The sequence below is a fragment of the Marmota flaviventris genome, chromosome 9, assembly GCF_047511675.1.
Source record: "Marmota flaviventris isolate mMarFla1 chromosome 9, mMarFla1.hap1, whole genome shotgun sequence".
In the NCBI taxonomy this organism is placed as follows: domain Eukaryota; kingdom Metazoa; phylum Chordata; class Mammalia; order Rodentia; family Sciuridae; genus Marmota; species Marmota flaviventris.
Genome location: NC_092506.1, coordinates 16,915,291 through 16,932,358, shown reverse-complemented (window position 1 = coordinate 16,932,358; position 17,068 = coordinate 16,915,291). Strand labels below are relative to the sequence as shown.

Here is a 17,068-nt window from a genome sequence, read left to right as displayed (position 1 = left end):
CAACCAAACCACCTACTGTAATAGATCATCTGAACTGTACAAGGTAGTTAAAGACTGAGAATCCTTTAAGATTATGACTAATTCTGAAATTGATTGTCACTAGTAAACTCTACTGAGAAACATAGGTTAGAATATTATAATTATGGAACAATAAATAAATTTGGTTGTTATGTTTCTCTTACCATTCATGCATATGTATTTCATATTAATGTTACTTGATACAGAAGTTAATGTCCACCTACCATTTACTCTTTCATATCTTCTCAGAAGTAAACCAATAGTTATAATATGTAAGTTATCCTGACATCTATTGACAATGGCTGAAGAAAACTGCACAACTGTGACAGAGTTCATTCTCCTAGGATTGTCAGATGTCCCTGAGATGAGAGTCCTCCTCTTCCTGGTGTTCTTTCTCATCTATGGAGTCACAGTTTTAGCCAACCTGGGCATGATTGCCCTGATCCAGGTCAGCTCTCAGCTGCGCACTCCCATGTACTTTTTTCTCAGCCACTTGTCCCTTGTGGACTGCAGTTACTCCTCAGTCATTGTGCCCAAAATGCTGGCCAACATCTTAACCAAGGATAAAGCCATCTCCTTTCCAGCGTGCATGGTACAATTCTATTTGTTTTGCACTTGTGTGATCACAGAGATCATCCTGCTGGCTGTGATGGCCTATGATCGCTTTGTGGCCATCTGCAATCCTCTGCTATACATGGTCATCATGTCCCAGAAGCTCTGTGCAGAGCTGATTTCTGGCTGTTATCTGTTAGCATCAGTGTGCGCTCTGATTCACTTGTGCTTGGCTCTTAAGATCCCATTCTACAGATCAAACGTGATCAGTCACTTCTTCTGTGACCTACCACCACTTCTAAATCTTGCTTGCTCTGATGTCACTGTGAACAAGGTGCTGCTATTCATCGTGGCTACTTTCAATGAATCTATGACCATTGTGATCATCCTCACCTCCTACCTGTTCATTCTCATCACCATCCTGAAGATGCGCTCTGCAGAGGGGAGGCGCAAAGCTTTTTCCACCTGTGCCTCCCACCTCACAGCCATCGTTGTCTTCCATGGAACAATCCTGTTCATTTATTGCCAGCCCAGTTCTGGCACTAGTCTGGATATTGACAAAGTGGCCACGGTGTTCTACACCATGGTGATCCCCATGCTGAACCCACTGATCTACAGCCTGAGGAACAAGGACGTGAAAGAAGCTCTCAAAAGTGTGCTGTACTCCAAAATATTATCACAGACAATGTGATAAAACATAATATGGATTAAGGGTGAGTAGGTGGGAAGAGGAGTTGGAATGCAGAGAATGATAAAGAGCTAGGCAGGTATTAGTGAGTCTTTTTGTTCTATAATCTTTGTGCATCTTGAATTCAGAAAGATGGGAGTTAGCATTTTCACAAGTTAGTCTGTTTTGTAGTTCTTCAATATGTAACATTGTAAAGTGATATAGTAAATAGCACTGTTATGACATGAATTTTTAATTTGTTTTAATCTATCACATGTTTTAATGAAGAACTCACAATAATCATTTGTTTCAGTAAACGTTTTTGAAAACATAACACTTTAAGAATTTATTCATGATTTTTATAGTAAAAAAACACCCCCATGTCAATTAGTTTACACAAGCATGAGGATTCATGTGTACATATATTGTTAACTGTTTTATTTCTTCTTGTTTTCTTTATTATTGTGAAAGTTGTTGCAATGAACATTATACAACTTCATCATACATTATGCAACTTCATTATATAACTTCATCCATATCATATTATTTGAAAAATGGAGACAATATTAATAATCATTTCATAAGAATCTTAGAAGAAATAAATTACATGTCAAATGTAGGTACAACCCCTTGTATATAATTCATTTTATCTCTTTCTATCTGGATTCTATATTGTCATTCTTCATCATTTTTAGTTATTGAATAAGGCTTACTCATCATGAGTAGTTTTCTTTTTTACTTCATCTTAACTTCTGATGTTTATGATACCTCTTCAATATGTTTTGGATGTAATGCTTACTGTACCTTATAAGTGCATGTATATTTATTGTTCATGTAATGATTATTTGTCCTTGTTTTCTGTGGATGTTAGCAGCATTTCTTAATTCAGTTCTGACTTAGATACAGCATTGAGTCTTCCTTTATAAATTCATTATAATTTATGTAAATTTTACTTTGCACTTGCTTGTTTAAATGAAGCTTCTTCTAGCTGCAAAACATTAGAAAATCACAAGATCCAGTTCATAAAAACTAGGATTGGGGGCTGGGGCTGTGGCTCAGTGGTAGAGCACCTGCCTCATACATGTGAGGCACTGGGTTCGATCCTTAGCACTGCATAAAAATAAATAAAGATATTTTTAAAAAACTAGGATTGGTTTCAATCTTGATTATTTAATTTGGAAAGTAACTTAATTTCTGCAATCTTTATATTTTTTTTGCATTTTCACACTGCATAATTCTACTAACCTCACAGCATTTTTTGAGATTAAATTTTGACAATATATATTCAGTGGTGTTTATATTCTCACAGGAAATAAACCTTGCTAATTGATAATTTGAAATCATAATAATTTCTTTACTATTAATTGTAAGATACAGTCTACCACAGATATTTTATAACAGATGAAACTGTTTAAAAATAGATTAAATATGATAGGAATTCAAATGCCAATGATCTTCTACAGAATTGTGTCAGGAGAAAGAACAGCACTTGAATTCAGCTTATCACCCATTTTATACTGAATTTTCACATTTCACCCAAGACTGTCCATTTCATGACTATTAGATCCTTACACTAAAAATCTAACACTAGTATAGGGTAAGCAAAACTAAAAAGAGTAATTTTCCTATGTAAGCATTCATTCTTGAGAGAGCATGAGGATATGTGAGGGGGGCAACAGATTAGGGGTAACCCTTTCTGATCACAAGAAATTCACATTTTGATGGGAGAGAAAACCGTGTCAATGTATCTGTGCATAATTGTATCACACCAAGGTTTGAGTAATGTTTAAATAAGGACAAATTCACAGAAATTGTAACTACTAGAGAATAATGAATGCAGTCTGGAAGAAACACAACATGTTATAGATGGTTCCCCCTGGCTCCCATTTTTTTTTCTGTCTTATTTTTCTTATTTTTGGTCTCAGTTTCACATATTAAAATGAGGAAGGTTCTAACACTGGCTCTGACTCTCATTTTTTCTCTGTAAAATCATGTAGTTGGGAAAAAACAGCAATTCTCTTTGCTTTGTTAAAATTACAACTATCTGTGTCTCTATCACCTATTTTGTAAGAAATGTATAAAAACAAAATTGTCTCTTCACTGGTTGTTAGGAAGATTACAAGCTAACATTTAAATAGATGTGATTTACAGCTGGGTATAATAATCCATGCCTGTAATCCCAATGGCTCAGGAGGCTGAGGCAGGAGGATCACGAGTTCAAATCCAGCCTCAGCAACATAACAAGGACCTAAACAATTTACTGAGACCCTTTCTCAAAATAATTCATAAATAAATAAAACAGAAAATGGGCTGGTGATGTGGTTCCATAGTTAAGTTCCCCTGGGTTCAATCCCTGGTACAAATAAAAAATAGATATTATACATATTTATAGGGCATAGTGCTTTCTTTCTAAGCATGTATACATGATGTGATGATCAAATCAGCATGATTTGTATATCCCTTGCCTCAAAGATCTGTCTTTTTTTTTTTTTTTTGGTACCAGGGATTGAACTCAGAAGCACTCAGCCACTGAGGCCCATCCCCAGCCATGTTTTATATTTTATTTAGAGACAGGGTCTCACTGAGTTGCTTAGCACCTCACTTTTGCTGAGGCTGGCTTTGAACTCACCATCCTCCCACCTCAGTTTCCCAAGCTGCTGGGATTACAGGTGTGCACCCACCACTGTGCAAGGCTGTCATTTTTTTGTGGTAAAAACATTAAGAATCTGTTGTTTTGGCCATTTAAGGTATACAATGAATAATTATTAACTATGTTCATCTTACTCTGCAATGTAACACCAAGTAATGGTGGTTTAAAAACAGATTTTCTGATCAACTTCCATAGAGATTAATTATTTTTGATCCTTCCATGACATCATTTTTTTATTTTGTTATACCATAGAGATTAGAAGTTGTTATAGGTAAAGTATCCATTTCCCAGGAGCTTAATTTATAGTATAAAATATTTTTTATTGCATTCTGTCCACATCTAATATCTTCTGGAAAAAACGTCTATACCACAGGTTTGCTTACTAAATCTAGACTCTAGTTACTTGAAAATGAAAAGACACATATTTTCTGAGGAAAAAATAATTAATATGTTTAATTCATCTGCCTTTGACTCAGAGAATGGTTATGAGAACACTTATCTCATTCCCTTACTTTTTAAATACTTTTTTTTTAAGAGGAGAGAAATTACATTTTTTGAAATATCAAACATTAATACATTTTAAAAATACAAATAAAAATGGTAAACTTTCTCTTTTTCTCTTTTTTCCCTCTTTGGCCACACAAGCATCTTTCATAAGATCTACAATGACCAAAGTTGAGCTCACTACTGCCACCACTACCTCAATTTTGAGGGTTGTGTGAATGTGTCTGCAGGTGGTCATGAATTTCCTCTACTCAGCAAAGGAGGATACTTTTGGAATTGATATGGATTTATCATAGACTTGTTTTCTATTACCATAGACTATAGAGAATAATATTTTCAAAGAGTATTTTTCTTTTTTTATTCTGTCAAATATCTTAATTTTCATAATGAATAAAACACAAAAAAAGCATGACTTCAGGAGAATAATGTGTTTTTATTTCATTAAATTTGATTCAACATGCAGAGAAACCAGCAGTTTTTCTGGCCCAGATTGCCCTCACTCAATTTTGATCAAAATGGTTTAATGAAGTAAGTATCTATTCCTACAAGGTAAGAAGAAAGGCAGAGAATAAGATCATGCAATTCCTTGGGCCTCTTTATTAAGGGAAAGGTCTGGATGGGAGTTTCCACTTCCATGAAATACATAGTTTTACACCTTTACCCAAATAACTCTTTGAGGAACTTTAGAAAGTATTCAAATTACCTCTTTTTAAATGTGGTTAAAATATTTTTATATCATTGTTGTATCCAAATTATGTTGATGACACATGGTATTTTTATATGTATTCACAATTCTACACATGATTCTCACAACTAAAACCTCTAACTATATGCATTACTGGTGTCTGTTCTTTAAAACTGATCATATTAAAACAAAATTTGAAAGTACATTTCTACCATAGATATGATGAGTCATAGTTTAACAACTCCACATTTGACTATTGTCAAAATAGTCCGAAACAACAATGTACCATTCAACATACCTTTTTATAATTTTTTGATACAATCATTTCCAACAACATATTGCGAACAATATAAAATCTCTAATTAAAATTCATTTAGTTTTTACTGTTTGAAATGTTAAGACTTACAATAAATGTTGCCTAATTGCTTTTACAATGTATATGTGTGTGTGTGTGTGTGTGTGTGTGTGTGTGTGCTTTCTGAGACATTATAGTACTTCATAATTATCATTACAATGAAATCATAATTTTTCTAATTTGATAAAATTGAGTGTACACATTGTTTTCTTTCCCATTCTGAATAATTATAATTTTAACAAGTCCTCATGAAACACATGTTTCAAAGAGAATACATTTTCCAACAATACACTTTGGATAACTTTATAATTAAAAAATATGTAACTGATTTTTAAAGAAAAATCAAGTGTGTGATAACTTTTACACTTATAGGTTATAACTTTTAAATATTTTTGTAAATAGAGGTAAATGTCCATGTACCATCAAAGCATATAATTGAGTCTATTTTAAAGCCTGCCTAAAAACGTAATTCAATGGATCATCAGAACTGTACAGGGTATTTACAGACTGAGACTCATTTAAGATTATTGCTGATACTTAAATTAAGTTTCACTAGTCAACTCTACTGAGATACAGATTTTAGATTATTCTCATAATTATTTAATATTTTGAAAATGTGACAGATATGTTTCTTTTACAATCCATAAATATATGTGTTTAATTTTAACATATTTTCTTTGTGTTCTCCTCCCTAAATGAGCAAAAAACATACCAAACTTTCCTTAACATGATTTCTGATGATAATGGCCAAAGAAAACTGCACCACTGTGACAGAGTTCATTCTTCTGGGATTGTCAGATGTCCCTGAGATGAGAGTCCTCCTCTTCCTGGTGTTCCTTCTCATCTATGGAGTCACGGTGTTGGCCAACCTGGGCATGGTGGCACTGATCCAGGTTAGCTCTCAGCTGCACACTCCCATGTACTTTTTCCTCAGCCACTTGTCCCTTGTGGACTTCTGCTACTCCTCAATCATAGTGCCCAAAATGCTGGCCAACATCTTTACCAAGGACAAAGCCATTTCTTTCCAGGGCTGCATGGCACAACTCTATTTATTTTGTACTTATGCAATTACAGAGGTCTTCCTGCTGGCACTGATGGCCTATGACCGCTTTGTGGCCATCTGCAACCCACTGCTGTACATGGTCATCATGTCCCAGAAGCTCTGTGCAGGGCTGGTCTCTAGCTGTTACCTCTATGCATCTATTTGTTCTCTGATTCATTTGTGCTTAACTCTGGAGATCCCATTCTACAGTTCAAATGTGATCAATCACTTCTTCTGTGACTTACCCCCACTCTTAAATCTTGCTTGTTCTGATGTCACTGTAAATGAGTTGCTGTTATTCATTGTGGTCAATTTCAATGAAGTCTTCACCATCACCATCATCCTCACCTCCTACCTGTTCATTCTCATCACCATCCTGAAGATGCGCTCTGCAGAGGGGAGGCGCAAAGCTTTTTCCACCTGTGCCTCACACCTCACAGCCATCTTTGTCTTCCATGGAACAATCCTGTTCATTTATTGCCAACCCAGTTCTGGCACTAGTCTGGATATTGACAAAGTGACCACAGTGTTCTACACTGTGGTGATACCCATGCTGAACCCCCTGATCTACAGCCTGAGGAACAAGGATGTGAAAGAAGCTCTCAGAAATGTGCTGTACTCCAAAATATTATCAAAGACAATTTGATAAAACATAATTTGGGTAAAGAGTAAATTGGTGGGCAGAGTAGTTGGAATGCAGAAGATGAGGAGGAACTAGGCAGGTATCAGTGAGTCTTTTTGTTCTCTAATGTTTGTGTGTATTCAATTCATAAAGATAGGATTCAGCATGTGCAAAAGTTGAAGTCTGCTGATTTATTGTTCTTCAATTTGCAACATTGTAAAGTGATATGGGAAGTAGCACTGTTATGACATGAATGTTTAATTTGTTTTAATCTATCGTGTTTTAATGAAGAACTCACAAGAGTTATTTGTTTCAGTAAACTGCTGCAAACACCCTATTGTCTATTAGTTAATGCAAGCATGGAATCCTATATGTGTATATTTATGGGTAACTGTTTTATTTTTTCTCCTTTTCTTTATTGCTCTTGTAGTTGTTCCTTGTTTTTACAACTTCACACATCATTTTCTTTGAAAAAAATATTAATAATTATTTCACAAGAATCATAGAAGAAATAAATTACATGTCAGGTGCAAGCATTTATTATAACCTGGTATATATAATTCATTGTATCTCTTCCTCCCTGGATTCTGTATCTGTATCTCTGCATCATTATTAGTCAATGAATAACTATTATTATGAGTAGCTACATCTGTAACTTAGCCTTTTTATAACTTTGTTTTATCTTCTGATTGTCATGGTACCTTCTTCAATACACTGTAGAGGAAATACTTATTGTACCTTGTAAATGCATTTCTAACCTTTGTTTCTGTTCTTTGCATGTGATTTGTACTTCATATTATGATCTTTTATCACTATTTTCTGTGTACTTAAGCAGCATTTCTCAATTCAGTCCTGACTTATATGCAGCCTTGAGTCTTCTTTTATAAACCCATTATAATTTAATTAAATTTCTATTTTGTACTCACTTGTTTAAATAGGAAGATTCTTCCAGCCATAAAACATTAGAAAATCACAAGACCCAGTTCATAAATACTAGGATTGCTTTTTCAATCTCAATTATTTAGTTTGGAACTTAATTTCTTCAATCCTTTGTGTCTTGCATTTTTAACAATGGCTAATTCAAAGCGTTTTATTGAGATAAAATATTTAATTTTTTTAGGTGTAAGTGAACTGTTAATTTTATTTTTTTTATTTATATTTAGTGTTGAGAATTGAACCCACTGTCTCACACATACTAGGCAAGTGCTCTACCACTGAGCCATAACCCCAGCACCTATTAAGATTAAATTTTAATGACATGTATTCAGTAATGATAACATGCTCACTGAAATTTGTTAATTACTAATTTGAAATTACAATGATTTCTTTAGTATTAATTGTAAGATATAGTCTAACATAGAGATTTTATAACACATGAAACTGTCTTAAAATAGATTAAATATCATAGGGATTCAAATATCAGAGTTATTATAAAATACTTTAAGGAGAAAGAGCACAACTTGAGGTTCATATCATCACCCACTTAATATTGAATTTTCATATCTCACCCAAGACTTTCTAGTTCACAACTCTTATATCCTTATACTGAAAACCTAAGATCAATATAGGGTAAGCAAAACCAAAACGAGTAGAAGATAAGATTTGTGATCCAGAATGGCTTTGGCAGTTAATAACTGTACTTTAACTCTGGGGACATTCTTATTCCTAATAAGGCAGAGATCTGAGTGGGAGCAACTATTCCAGATGAAGGAAATAAAAACAAATGTTCTGTTTGATACTTTCCTATGTGAGTGTCCATTCTTGAGAGGGCATGGGAATATGTGAGGAGGGCAGCAGATTCAGAGGAAACACTTTCTGATCACCAGAAACCCACATTTAGGTTGGAGAAAAAAGCATGCCCATGTATATACAAATAACAAAGTTTCACTGAAGTGGGAGCATCAATGAAATAAGAGCTAATTCATAGAAATTTTGGCTATTATAGAAGAATAAACATGGTCTGGAAGAATCTGAAAATGTTGCATGGAAGTTTCCCCTTGTATGTCTTTCTTTCTTTTTTTCTTATTATGGTCTACATTCCACATACCTGGAGGAGACAGATCCTAACACTAGATCTCAGTCTCTTCTGTGCTCAACACAGTCACATATTTGGAAAAAAAAAAAAAAAAAAAACAGGAAGAAGTTGCCTTTTCCATCAACTTTCTCTGCTTTATTCAAACTACAACTGATTATGCCTCCATCATCTCCTTAGTAAGAAATGCATAAAAACAGAATTGTATCTTCATTTGGTGTTAAGATTACATGAGCTAACACTTAGATAGGATTAGAGCTAGGTGCAGTAGTCTACTCATCTAATTCCACCTTAGGTTCTGGAATCTAAGGCAGGTGGATGGAGAGTTCAAAGCCAGACTCAGCAACTTAGGAAGGTCTTAAGCAATTTAGTGAGATCCTGTCTCAAAAAAAAAAAAAAAAAAAAAAATCAACAACAACAAAAAAACAGAAATTGGGCTAGAGATTTAGTTACATAGTAAAGCACTCTTGGGCTCAATAATCAATCCCCCCTAAAAAAAAGATTTAGATTGATTCTAACACAATGCCTGCTCCAATAGGTGAGTCCTATGATTAGAGCTATCTGGCCAGAAGACCCATCACCTTTACTGTATTTGAAGAAACTCCAGTGTGGCTCTACACGGTCTGCTCTCTTGGAAGCTAAGGGATTTTATAATCTTATGAAAAAAGGAAAGTTCATCAGAAATATTCATAATAATTCCAAATGGCAATACAAGCTGTGCCTTACATATTGGATACTAGGATACAGAATTCCAATCACCCATGAAGTCTGGAAAAAAGAAGGTTTAGTTTCAAATTATTGTTTCTCAATTTAGTATTTTTTTTTCCTTTTAAATTGACACATTATAATTGTACATATTTATAGGGCATAGTGTGCTATTTCTATGCATATATACATGATGTAATAATCAAATGAGTGCAATTGTATATCTGTCAGCTTAAACATTTGTCACTTTTTTTGTGTTGAAAATTGTTTCTTCTGGCCATTTAAAGTGTACAGTGTATTATTGTTAACTATGTCCATCCTATTCTGCAATAGAACTCCAAGTTATGGTGGTTTAAAAACAGATTTTCTGATCACAATCTACAGAGATTAATTATTTTTTAACATCTTATGACATTAATTTTTACTTCAGGTTTTTATTTATTTTCTTATGCCATAGAGATCGGTAATTGTTTTAGGTAATGGGTCCATTTCCCAGGAGCATAATTTATAGTATAAAATATTTTATTGCATTCTATCCACATCTAACACCTTCAGTTCCAGGAAAGAAACATCTTTATTATAGGTTTGTTCACTAACACTAGACTCTAGGTACTTGAAAATAAAAAGACATATGTTTTCTGAGAAAACAATAATACTCAAGGATATGTGTAGCTCATATGTCTTTGATATAAAAAAGTTAATGAAAACACTTATCTCATGCCCTTACATTTTAGATGTTTTTTTTTCCTTTTATTTAAGAGTCAGGAGAGAAATTAGAACCATTTCTTCTGCAACATAAAACGTTAATGCATACAAAAATAAAAATTAAAAATGCTAGACTTTCTCTTTTTCTCTTTTTTCCCAACTTTTGCCTTAGCAGCATCCTGCATAAGATCTTTATGCCAAAGATGAGCTCATGATTGCCACTGCCATGCTGATTTTGAAGGTTTTATTTATTGTTCCTGCTATCTGGTCGTGAACTTCTTCTGTGCAGGAGAAGATACTTCTGGATTTTCTAAGGATTTATCATAGATTAGTTTTCTATCACAAGAGAACATTGAGAATATAATTTTCAAAGAGGAATTTTAATTTAATTCAGGCCAATAGCTTCTTTTTTCTCTTTTTCTTTTTTGTTAATAGTTAAGACACAAGAAAACCATTACTTCAGGAGAATAATTTGTTTTCATTTCATCAAAATTGATTTCATACCCAGAGAAATCATCAAGCTACTTCTGGTCCAGACTGCCCTCGTTCAATTTTGATTAAAATGGTTTAATGAAGTAAGTATCTATTCCCTTAAGGTAAGAAGGAAGGCAGAGAATAAGATCATTCAACTTTCAAAAATTTCTTCATTAAGGGAAAGATCTGGATAGGAGTTTTCACTTAAATATATAATTTTCTCCCTTTATTCAAATAAGGGACCTTAGAAAGTTTTCACTTTTTTAATGTGGTTAAAATATTTTTATATTAGGATCATATCAAAATTAAGCTGAAGACACCTGGTGTATCTATATTTATTCACAATTTTACACATATATTCTTATTTACAACTAAAACTGACCACCCTATGTATTACTGGTGTCTGTTCTTTAAAATTGATCAGTTTAAAACATAATTTGAAAGTACATTTCTGCCATAGGTATGATGAATTATAGTTTAACAACTTCATTTTTTTGGGGGGGAGAGGGCATACTAGGTATTGAATCTACTGACCCTCGACCACTGAGACATATCCCCAGCCCTATTTTGTATTTTATTTAGAGACAGGGTCTCACTGAGTTGCTTGACACCTTGCTTTTGCTGAAGCTGGCCTTGATCTTTAGATGATCCTGTCTCAGCCCCCCGAACTGCTGGGATTATATGTGTGCACCACTGCATTCAGCAAACAGCTCCATTTTTGAAGATTTTTTTTCCTTTATTTTATTTTTTATTGGTGCTGAGGATGGAACCGAGTGCCCCACACATTCTAGGTGAGTACTCTACCTCTAAGCCACAGCCCCAGCCTCAACTCCATTTTTGATTATTGTCAAAACAGTGACAAACAATAATGTAGCATTGATCATAACTTTTTATCATTTTTCAGCATAATCATTTCTGATAAAGTTTCACTTAAAATATCTAATTAAAAATCATTTATTTTTTATTGTTCAAAAAGTTAGTATTTTCAATAAATGTTGACAATTTGTTAAAAATAATTATACATTATACCAGCATTTCTTTTTTTCTGAGACATTATAGGACTTCCTAATTATTATTACAATGAATTCACAATTTTACTAGTTTGATAAATTAAAAACTCTTGAGTATGTGTATTAAGTGTGTGTATTAAGTGTGTATATTAAGTCTCCTTTTACACTCTGAGTAATTCATGAATTACAAGTTTCAGAGAAAATGTTCACACACCACAATAGAATTTTATATAACTTGTATGGGCAAATTTATGTTACTGAAATATTTAACATGATTTAACATGAGTATAACAAGAATTTTTGTACTCATTTTAGAATTGTTCACCATAATCACTTAGTGAATCCATGTAGTGTTAAAGCAGATCTTTGAATCTATTTCAAAGTCTGCCAAACCACCAACTTCAGTGAATCATCTGAACTGCAATGGGTAATTATTGACTGAGAATCATACAAGATTGTTGCTGATACTTAAATTAATTTTTACTAGCCAGAGTGATACATATTCCAGGTTATTCTTAAAATTATTTAACATTTTGAAAAAGTGAAAGTTATGCTTGTCTTACAATCCATGATCATGTGTTTAATATTAATATGATATTCTCTTTTTGATCTCTTCCCCAAACTAGCTCAAAATTTTTCATGTTTTCCTTAGCTTGACTTTTGACAAATGGCTGAGACAAACTGTACCACTGTGACAGAGTTCATTCTGCTGGGATTGTCAGATGTCCCTGAGCTGAGAGTCCTCCTTTTCCTGGTGTTCCTTCTCATCTATGGAGTCACGGTGTTGGCCAACCTCGGCATGGTGGCACTGATCCAAGTCAGCTCTCAGCTGCACACTCCCATGTACTTTTTCCTCAGCCACTTGTCCCTTGTGGACTTCTGCTACTCCTCAATCATAGTGCCCAAAATGCTGGCCAACATCTTTACCAAGGATAAAGCCATTTCTTTCCAGGGCTGCATGGCACAACTCTATTTATTTTGTACTTATGCAATTACAGAGGTCTTCCTGCTGGCACTGATGGCCTATGACCGCTTTGTGGCCATCTGCAACCCACTGCTGTACATGGTCATCATGTCCCAGAAGCTCTGTGCAGGGCTGGTCTCTGGATGTTATCTGTTAGCATCAGTGTGTGCTCTGATTCACTTGTGCTTAACCCTTGAGATACCACTCTACAGTTCAAATGTGATCAATCACTTCTTCTGTGACTTACCCCCACTCTTAAATCTTGCTTGTTCTGATGTCACTGTAAATGAGTTGCTGTTATTCATTGTGGTCAATTTCAATGAGGTCTTTACTATCACGATCATCTTCACTTCCTACCTGTTTATTCTCATTACCATCCTGAAGATGCGCTCTGCAGAGGGGAGGCGCAAAGCTTTTTCCACCTGTGCCTCCCACCTCACAGCCATCATTGTCTTCCATGGAACAATCCTGTTCATTTATTGTCAGCCCAGTTCTGGCACTAGTCTGGATATTGACAAAGTGACCACAGTGTTCTACACTGTGGTGATCCCCATGCTGAACCCCCTGATCTACAGCCTGAGGAACAAGGATGTAAAAGAAGCTCTCAGAAAAGTTGTGGATTCCAAAATATTATCATGTATATTAACATAATTTGGGTTAAAGGATGAAAAATATGTACCATGATAATAATAATTTCACATGAATCTTAGGAGAAATGTTACATGTCATGTGCAAACACTTTTTATAACCACTTATTTATAATTCATTCTATCTCTGTCCCTATATGTTCTGTGTCTTTTCTTATTCATCACTGTTAATCAGTTAATAATCAATCTTACAAGTAGCTATATTTATGACAGATTTCTACTTTTGCCATGTCTGAACTTCTTACATTCATGTACATCTATAATGCACTGAGGATAAAATACTTTCATTTGTAAGTAGATTCCTATGTGCTGTGATCTATGCATGTATATTTGGTCTTTAAAAAATAATCTTTGTAATTTTTTGTATATCTAAGCAACGTTTCTTGATTCTGCCTTTTCTCATGTGGAGCACTTCTTTTATCTATGAAATGTTAGAAAATCAGTAGACTAAGTTCTTAAAAACTAGGATTGATGTTTCAACCCTGATTTTTTAATTTGGAAAGTCTAACTTCACTTATTCAATCCTTGGTTCTCTACATTTCAACAACCACTCAATGTTCTAACATCAAGGGATTTTATTGAACTTAAAATTTGACAATATATATTCAGTGCTATTAACCTGGTCACAAGCAATAAACTTTGCTAATCAATAATTAGAAATAAAAATGTTGTTTTCACTATTAATTGTAAGATATATTCAACCACAGAGATTTTATAAGAGATGAAACTCCCTTAGAATAGATAAAATGTGATATGGATTGAAATATCAAGGTGCTTATATAAATTTCTGTCAGGAGAAAGAAGAATTTGAGTCCATATTAATTCCATATTATCACTCATTTTACACTGAATTTTCACATTTCACCCAAGACTTTCCAGTTCATGACTATTATACCGTAATACCAAGGGCAATATTGGTTAAGAAAAACCTAGAAGAGTAGAAAATAAGCTTTGTGATTCAGAGTGGCTTTGGCAATTAATAACTGTCCTTTAACTCTGGGCAAATCCTTATTCTTAACAAGGCAAAGATCAGAGTGAGAGCAAATATTACAGATGAAGAGAATAAAGACAAGTGTTCTGCTTGATACTGTCCTATATAATGTCCATTCTTGATTGGGCGTGGGATTATGTCAGGAGGGCAGTTGCAGGGGTAACCCTTTCTGGTCCTCAGAAATCCACATTTTGATTGGAGAGAAAATTATGCCAATGTATATATGGATAACTAAATCTCATCAAGGTCTGAGTCATGGTTAAGTATGGACTAATTCACAGAAATTGTGACAATATGTGAATAATGAATATAGTCTTGAGGAATAATAAAATGTTGCCTAATAAAACTTCTAGTTGTCCCACCTCTGTGATGTTTTGACATATAAATAAGATAAATGGTACCCTAAAGATAGATGAAATGTTGCATTAATATGTGATCTGTCAAACAGAGCACACATTAATGGTAAATAGTTTCATGAATAGTTATTGATAATTACAGGAACTGAAATTTGTAAAGAAAATTCAGATGTACTAAGTTAACTAGAGCAGACATGGGGAGCTAGTATTAGGATTTTAAACATGCACTCAGATTCACAAACTGAAGAATAACTTCATCATTATTTAATGCATTCACTGATTTGATTTGATTTAGTTGAAACATAATTACTGTTAGAAAATCAGTAGACCAAGTGATATAATCACATTGTCCATTTTCTCTTCTCAGCCATGTTGAAAAAAAAAGTATATAAATATAAATAAAAAATTATATCCAATGATTTTTATGTATATCTATTAGTATTTTGTAAAGAGTGATTTTAGTAATATCATCATAGGCATATATGAAAATTAATGTATAAAGATAAAGGTAATAAAATCATAATCTAAAAAAACATAATTGAAGATGGATAAATGAATCAAGAATTTTGAATTTTGTAGATATGTGGGATTCAGGATGAATTTCTGAAAATAGTGTGCTAAATCAGAAGCAAAGAAGAAATCATTCTATGAATAATGAACAACACCTATTTTTATAGGATATTGGGATATTGTAATAACATTAGACATCATGAAATACTTGTTCTAGCCAGATGTAGCTCTTCCGAGGGACAGTGATAAGTGAATTTCAAGCATTTGTAGTCTTATCCTCAATATACATGAAAAAATTATGTATATGATATCTCTGGCAAGAACATAACAAAGTAAGTAATCAAGAGACATAATAGTAGAATCTACCTGCTTCTCTTATGTGGTTAGAGTAAAAAAAGGGCATTTCAACTTTGCAAAGAACAGGAGCATAGAAGAAATTTAAGAGACAATTTTAGAATATATTTTTAAAAAACTATAATTTTTGCTATACTTTGTCATTCTAAAAAAAGTTGTGGACTATGATAATAATTATGGAGCAGAGGGAGATGTCATTCAACTGAGTTAACTTTCATAAAAAATTTTTCTAAAGCTGCTGTTGACTTCACTTACATTTTCCATGAAACAAGAATTACATCAGAAATGAGTATTTAATTTTAATTGCTGTTTTAAAGTCCCCAGAGAATAAGGCAACCGATTTTCTCTAGGACAAGATGCCAAAGGGAGATGGAGTAGAAATAAGGGTGCTGTGTCTCCCCAAATGAGCTCTCCGGAGGCCAGAGGGGCTGGTTTGCCGTCAGCAGGCATGTCTGCAGAACAGGGGAAGTGCAGGTAATGTTCTCCATGGAAGGTTTCTAGCAGATGACCCAGGTTTTGTCAGATGTTCATGGGGAAAATAATTTTGAGGAAATTTTGTGCCACTACACATATTACGCATGTGGACACTGAGGTAATAGGAAGTATGCTCTTTCTACAGAGCTTTGTTTAGAGGAACCTGCTTAGAAGAAGTATCCTGGGAGTGGGAGAACTTAGGGCCCTGCAAGTTTTCAGGAATATATATCTTCTTGTGTGTGGGATAATTTAAAGGAGTCTACATGGGAAATAGGTATTTAAATGAAATTTATTTGAAAGGACTAAATGAGTTTATAGAGAAATATGACAAAGAGAACTTGATCTAAATAAGATTGTAGAGCATGGACATAAAGTTGGTTCATGACAGACAAAACAATAATAATAAAAAATATGAGAATGATTTTAAATACCACATTACCCATATTTAAATAAAATGCAAACTATTTCATCTGTAAAATAATATTATTTTATGTAAGAGGAATTCTGATATAGAAATTGTGTATTAGTCTTAAGTAGAAATCAGAAGAAACACTAAAATCTATCCAAATCAAAAAAATAAAATAATATTTTTTTTTTTTTACACAGGAGAATATAAATCCTCCCCCTTCAAGTAGGTCTGTAGATATTTTTGATTTTCACAACTGGGTGGTGTCAGTGAGACCCTTCTAGTGAATGGAGGCCAGAGATTCTGCTGTACCTGGTACAATTCAAAAGGTAGCTTTCCATAATA

General features: G+C 33.7%; 3 protein-coding genes across 3 annotated transcripts; all 3 read left to right on the top strand.

Moving 5' to 3' along the window:
* The first annotated feature begins 316 nt into the window (after positions 1–316).
* Positions 317–1,261, top strand: LOC114093582 (olfactory receptor 5L1-like). Its single transcript, XM_027936363.2, has one exon. It carries the CDS (start codon positions 317–319, stop codon positions 1,259–1,261), a length of 945 nt encoding a protein of 314 aa, XP_027792164.2.
* Positions 1,262–6,168: 4,907 nt separating this feature from the next.
* Positions 6,169–7,119, top strand: LOC114093583 (olfactory receptor 5L1-like). The gene has a single exon (XM_027936364.2). It carries the CDS (start codon positions 6,169–6,171, stop codon positions 7,117–7,119), a length of 951 nt encoding a protein of 316 aa, XP_027792165.2.
* A 5,569-nt stretch (positions 7,120–12,688) lies between these two features.
* Positions 12,689–13,636, top strand: LOC114093584 (olfactory receptor 5L1-like). Its single transcript, XM_027936365.2, has one exon. The coding sequence runs from the start codon at positions 12,689–12,691 to the stop codon at positions 13,634–13,636; it is 948 nt and encodes a 315-aa protein (XP_027792166.2).
* The last annotated feature ends 3,432 nt before the right edge of the window (positions 13,637–17,068 follow it).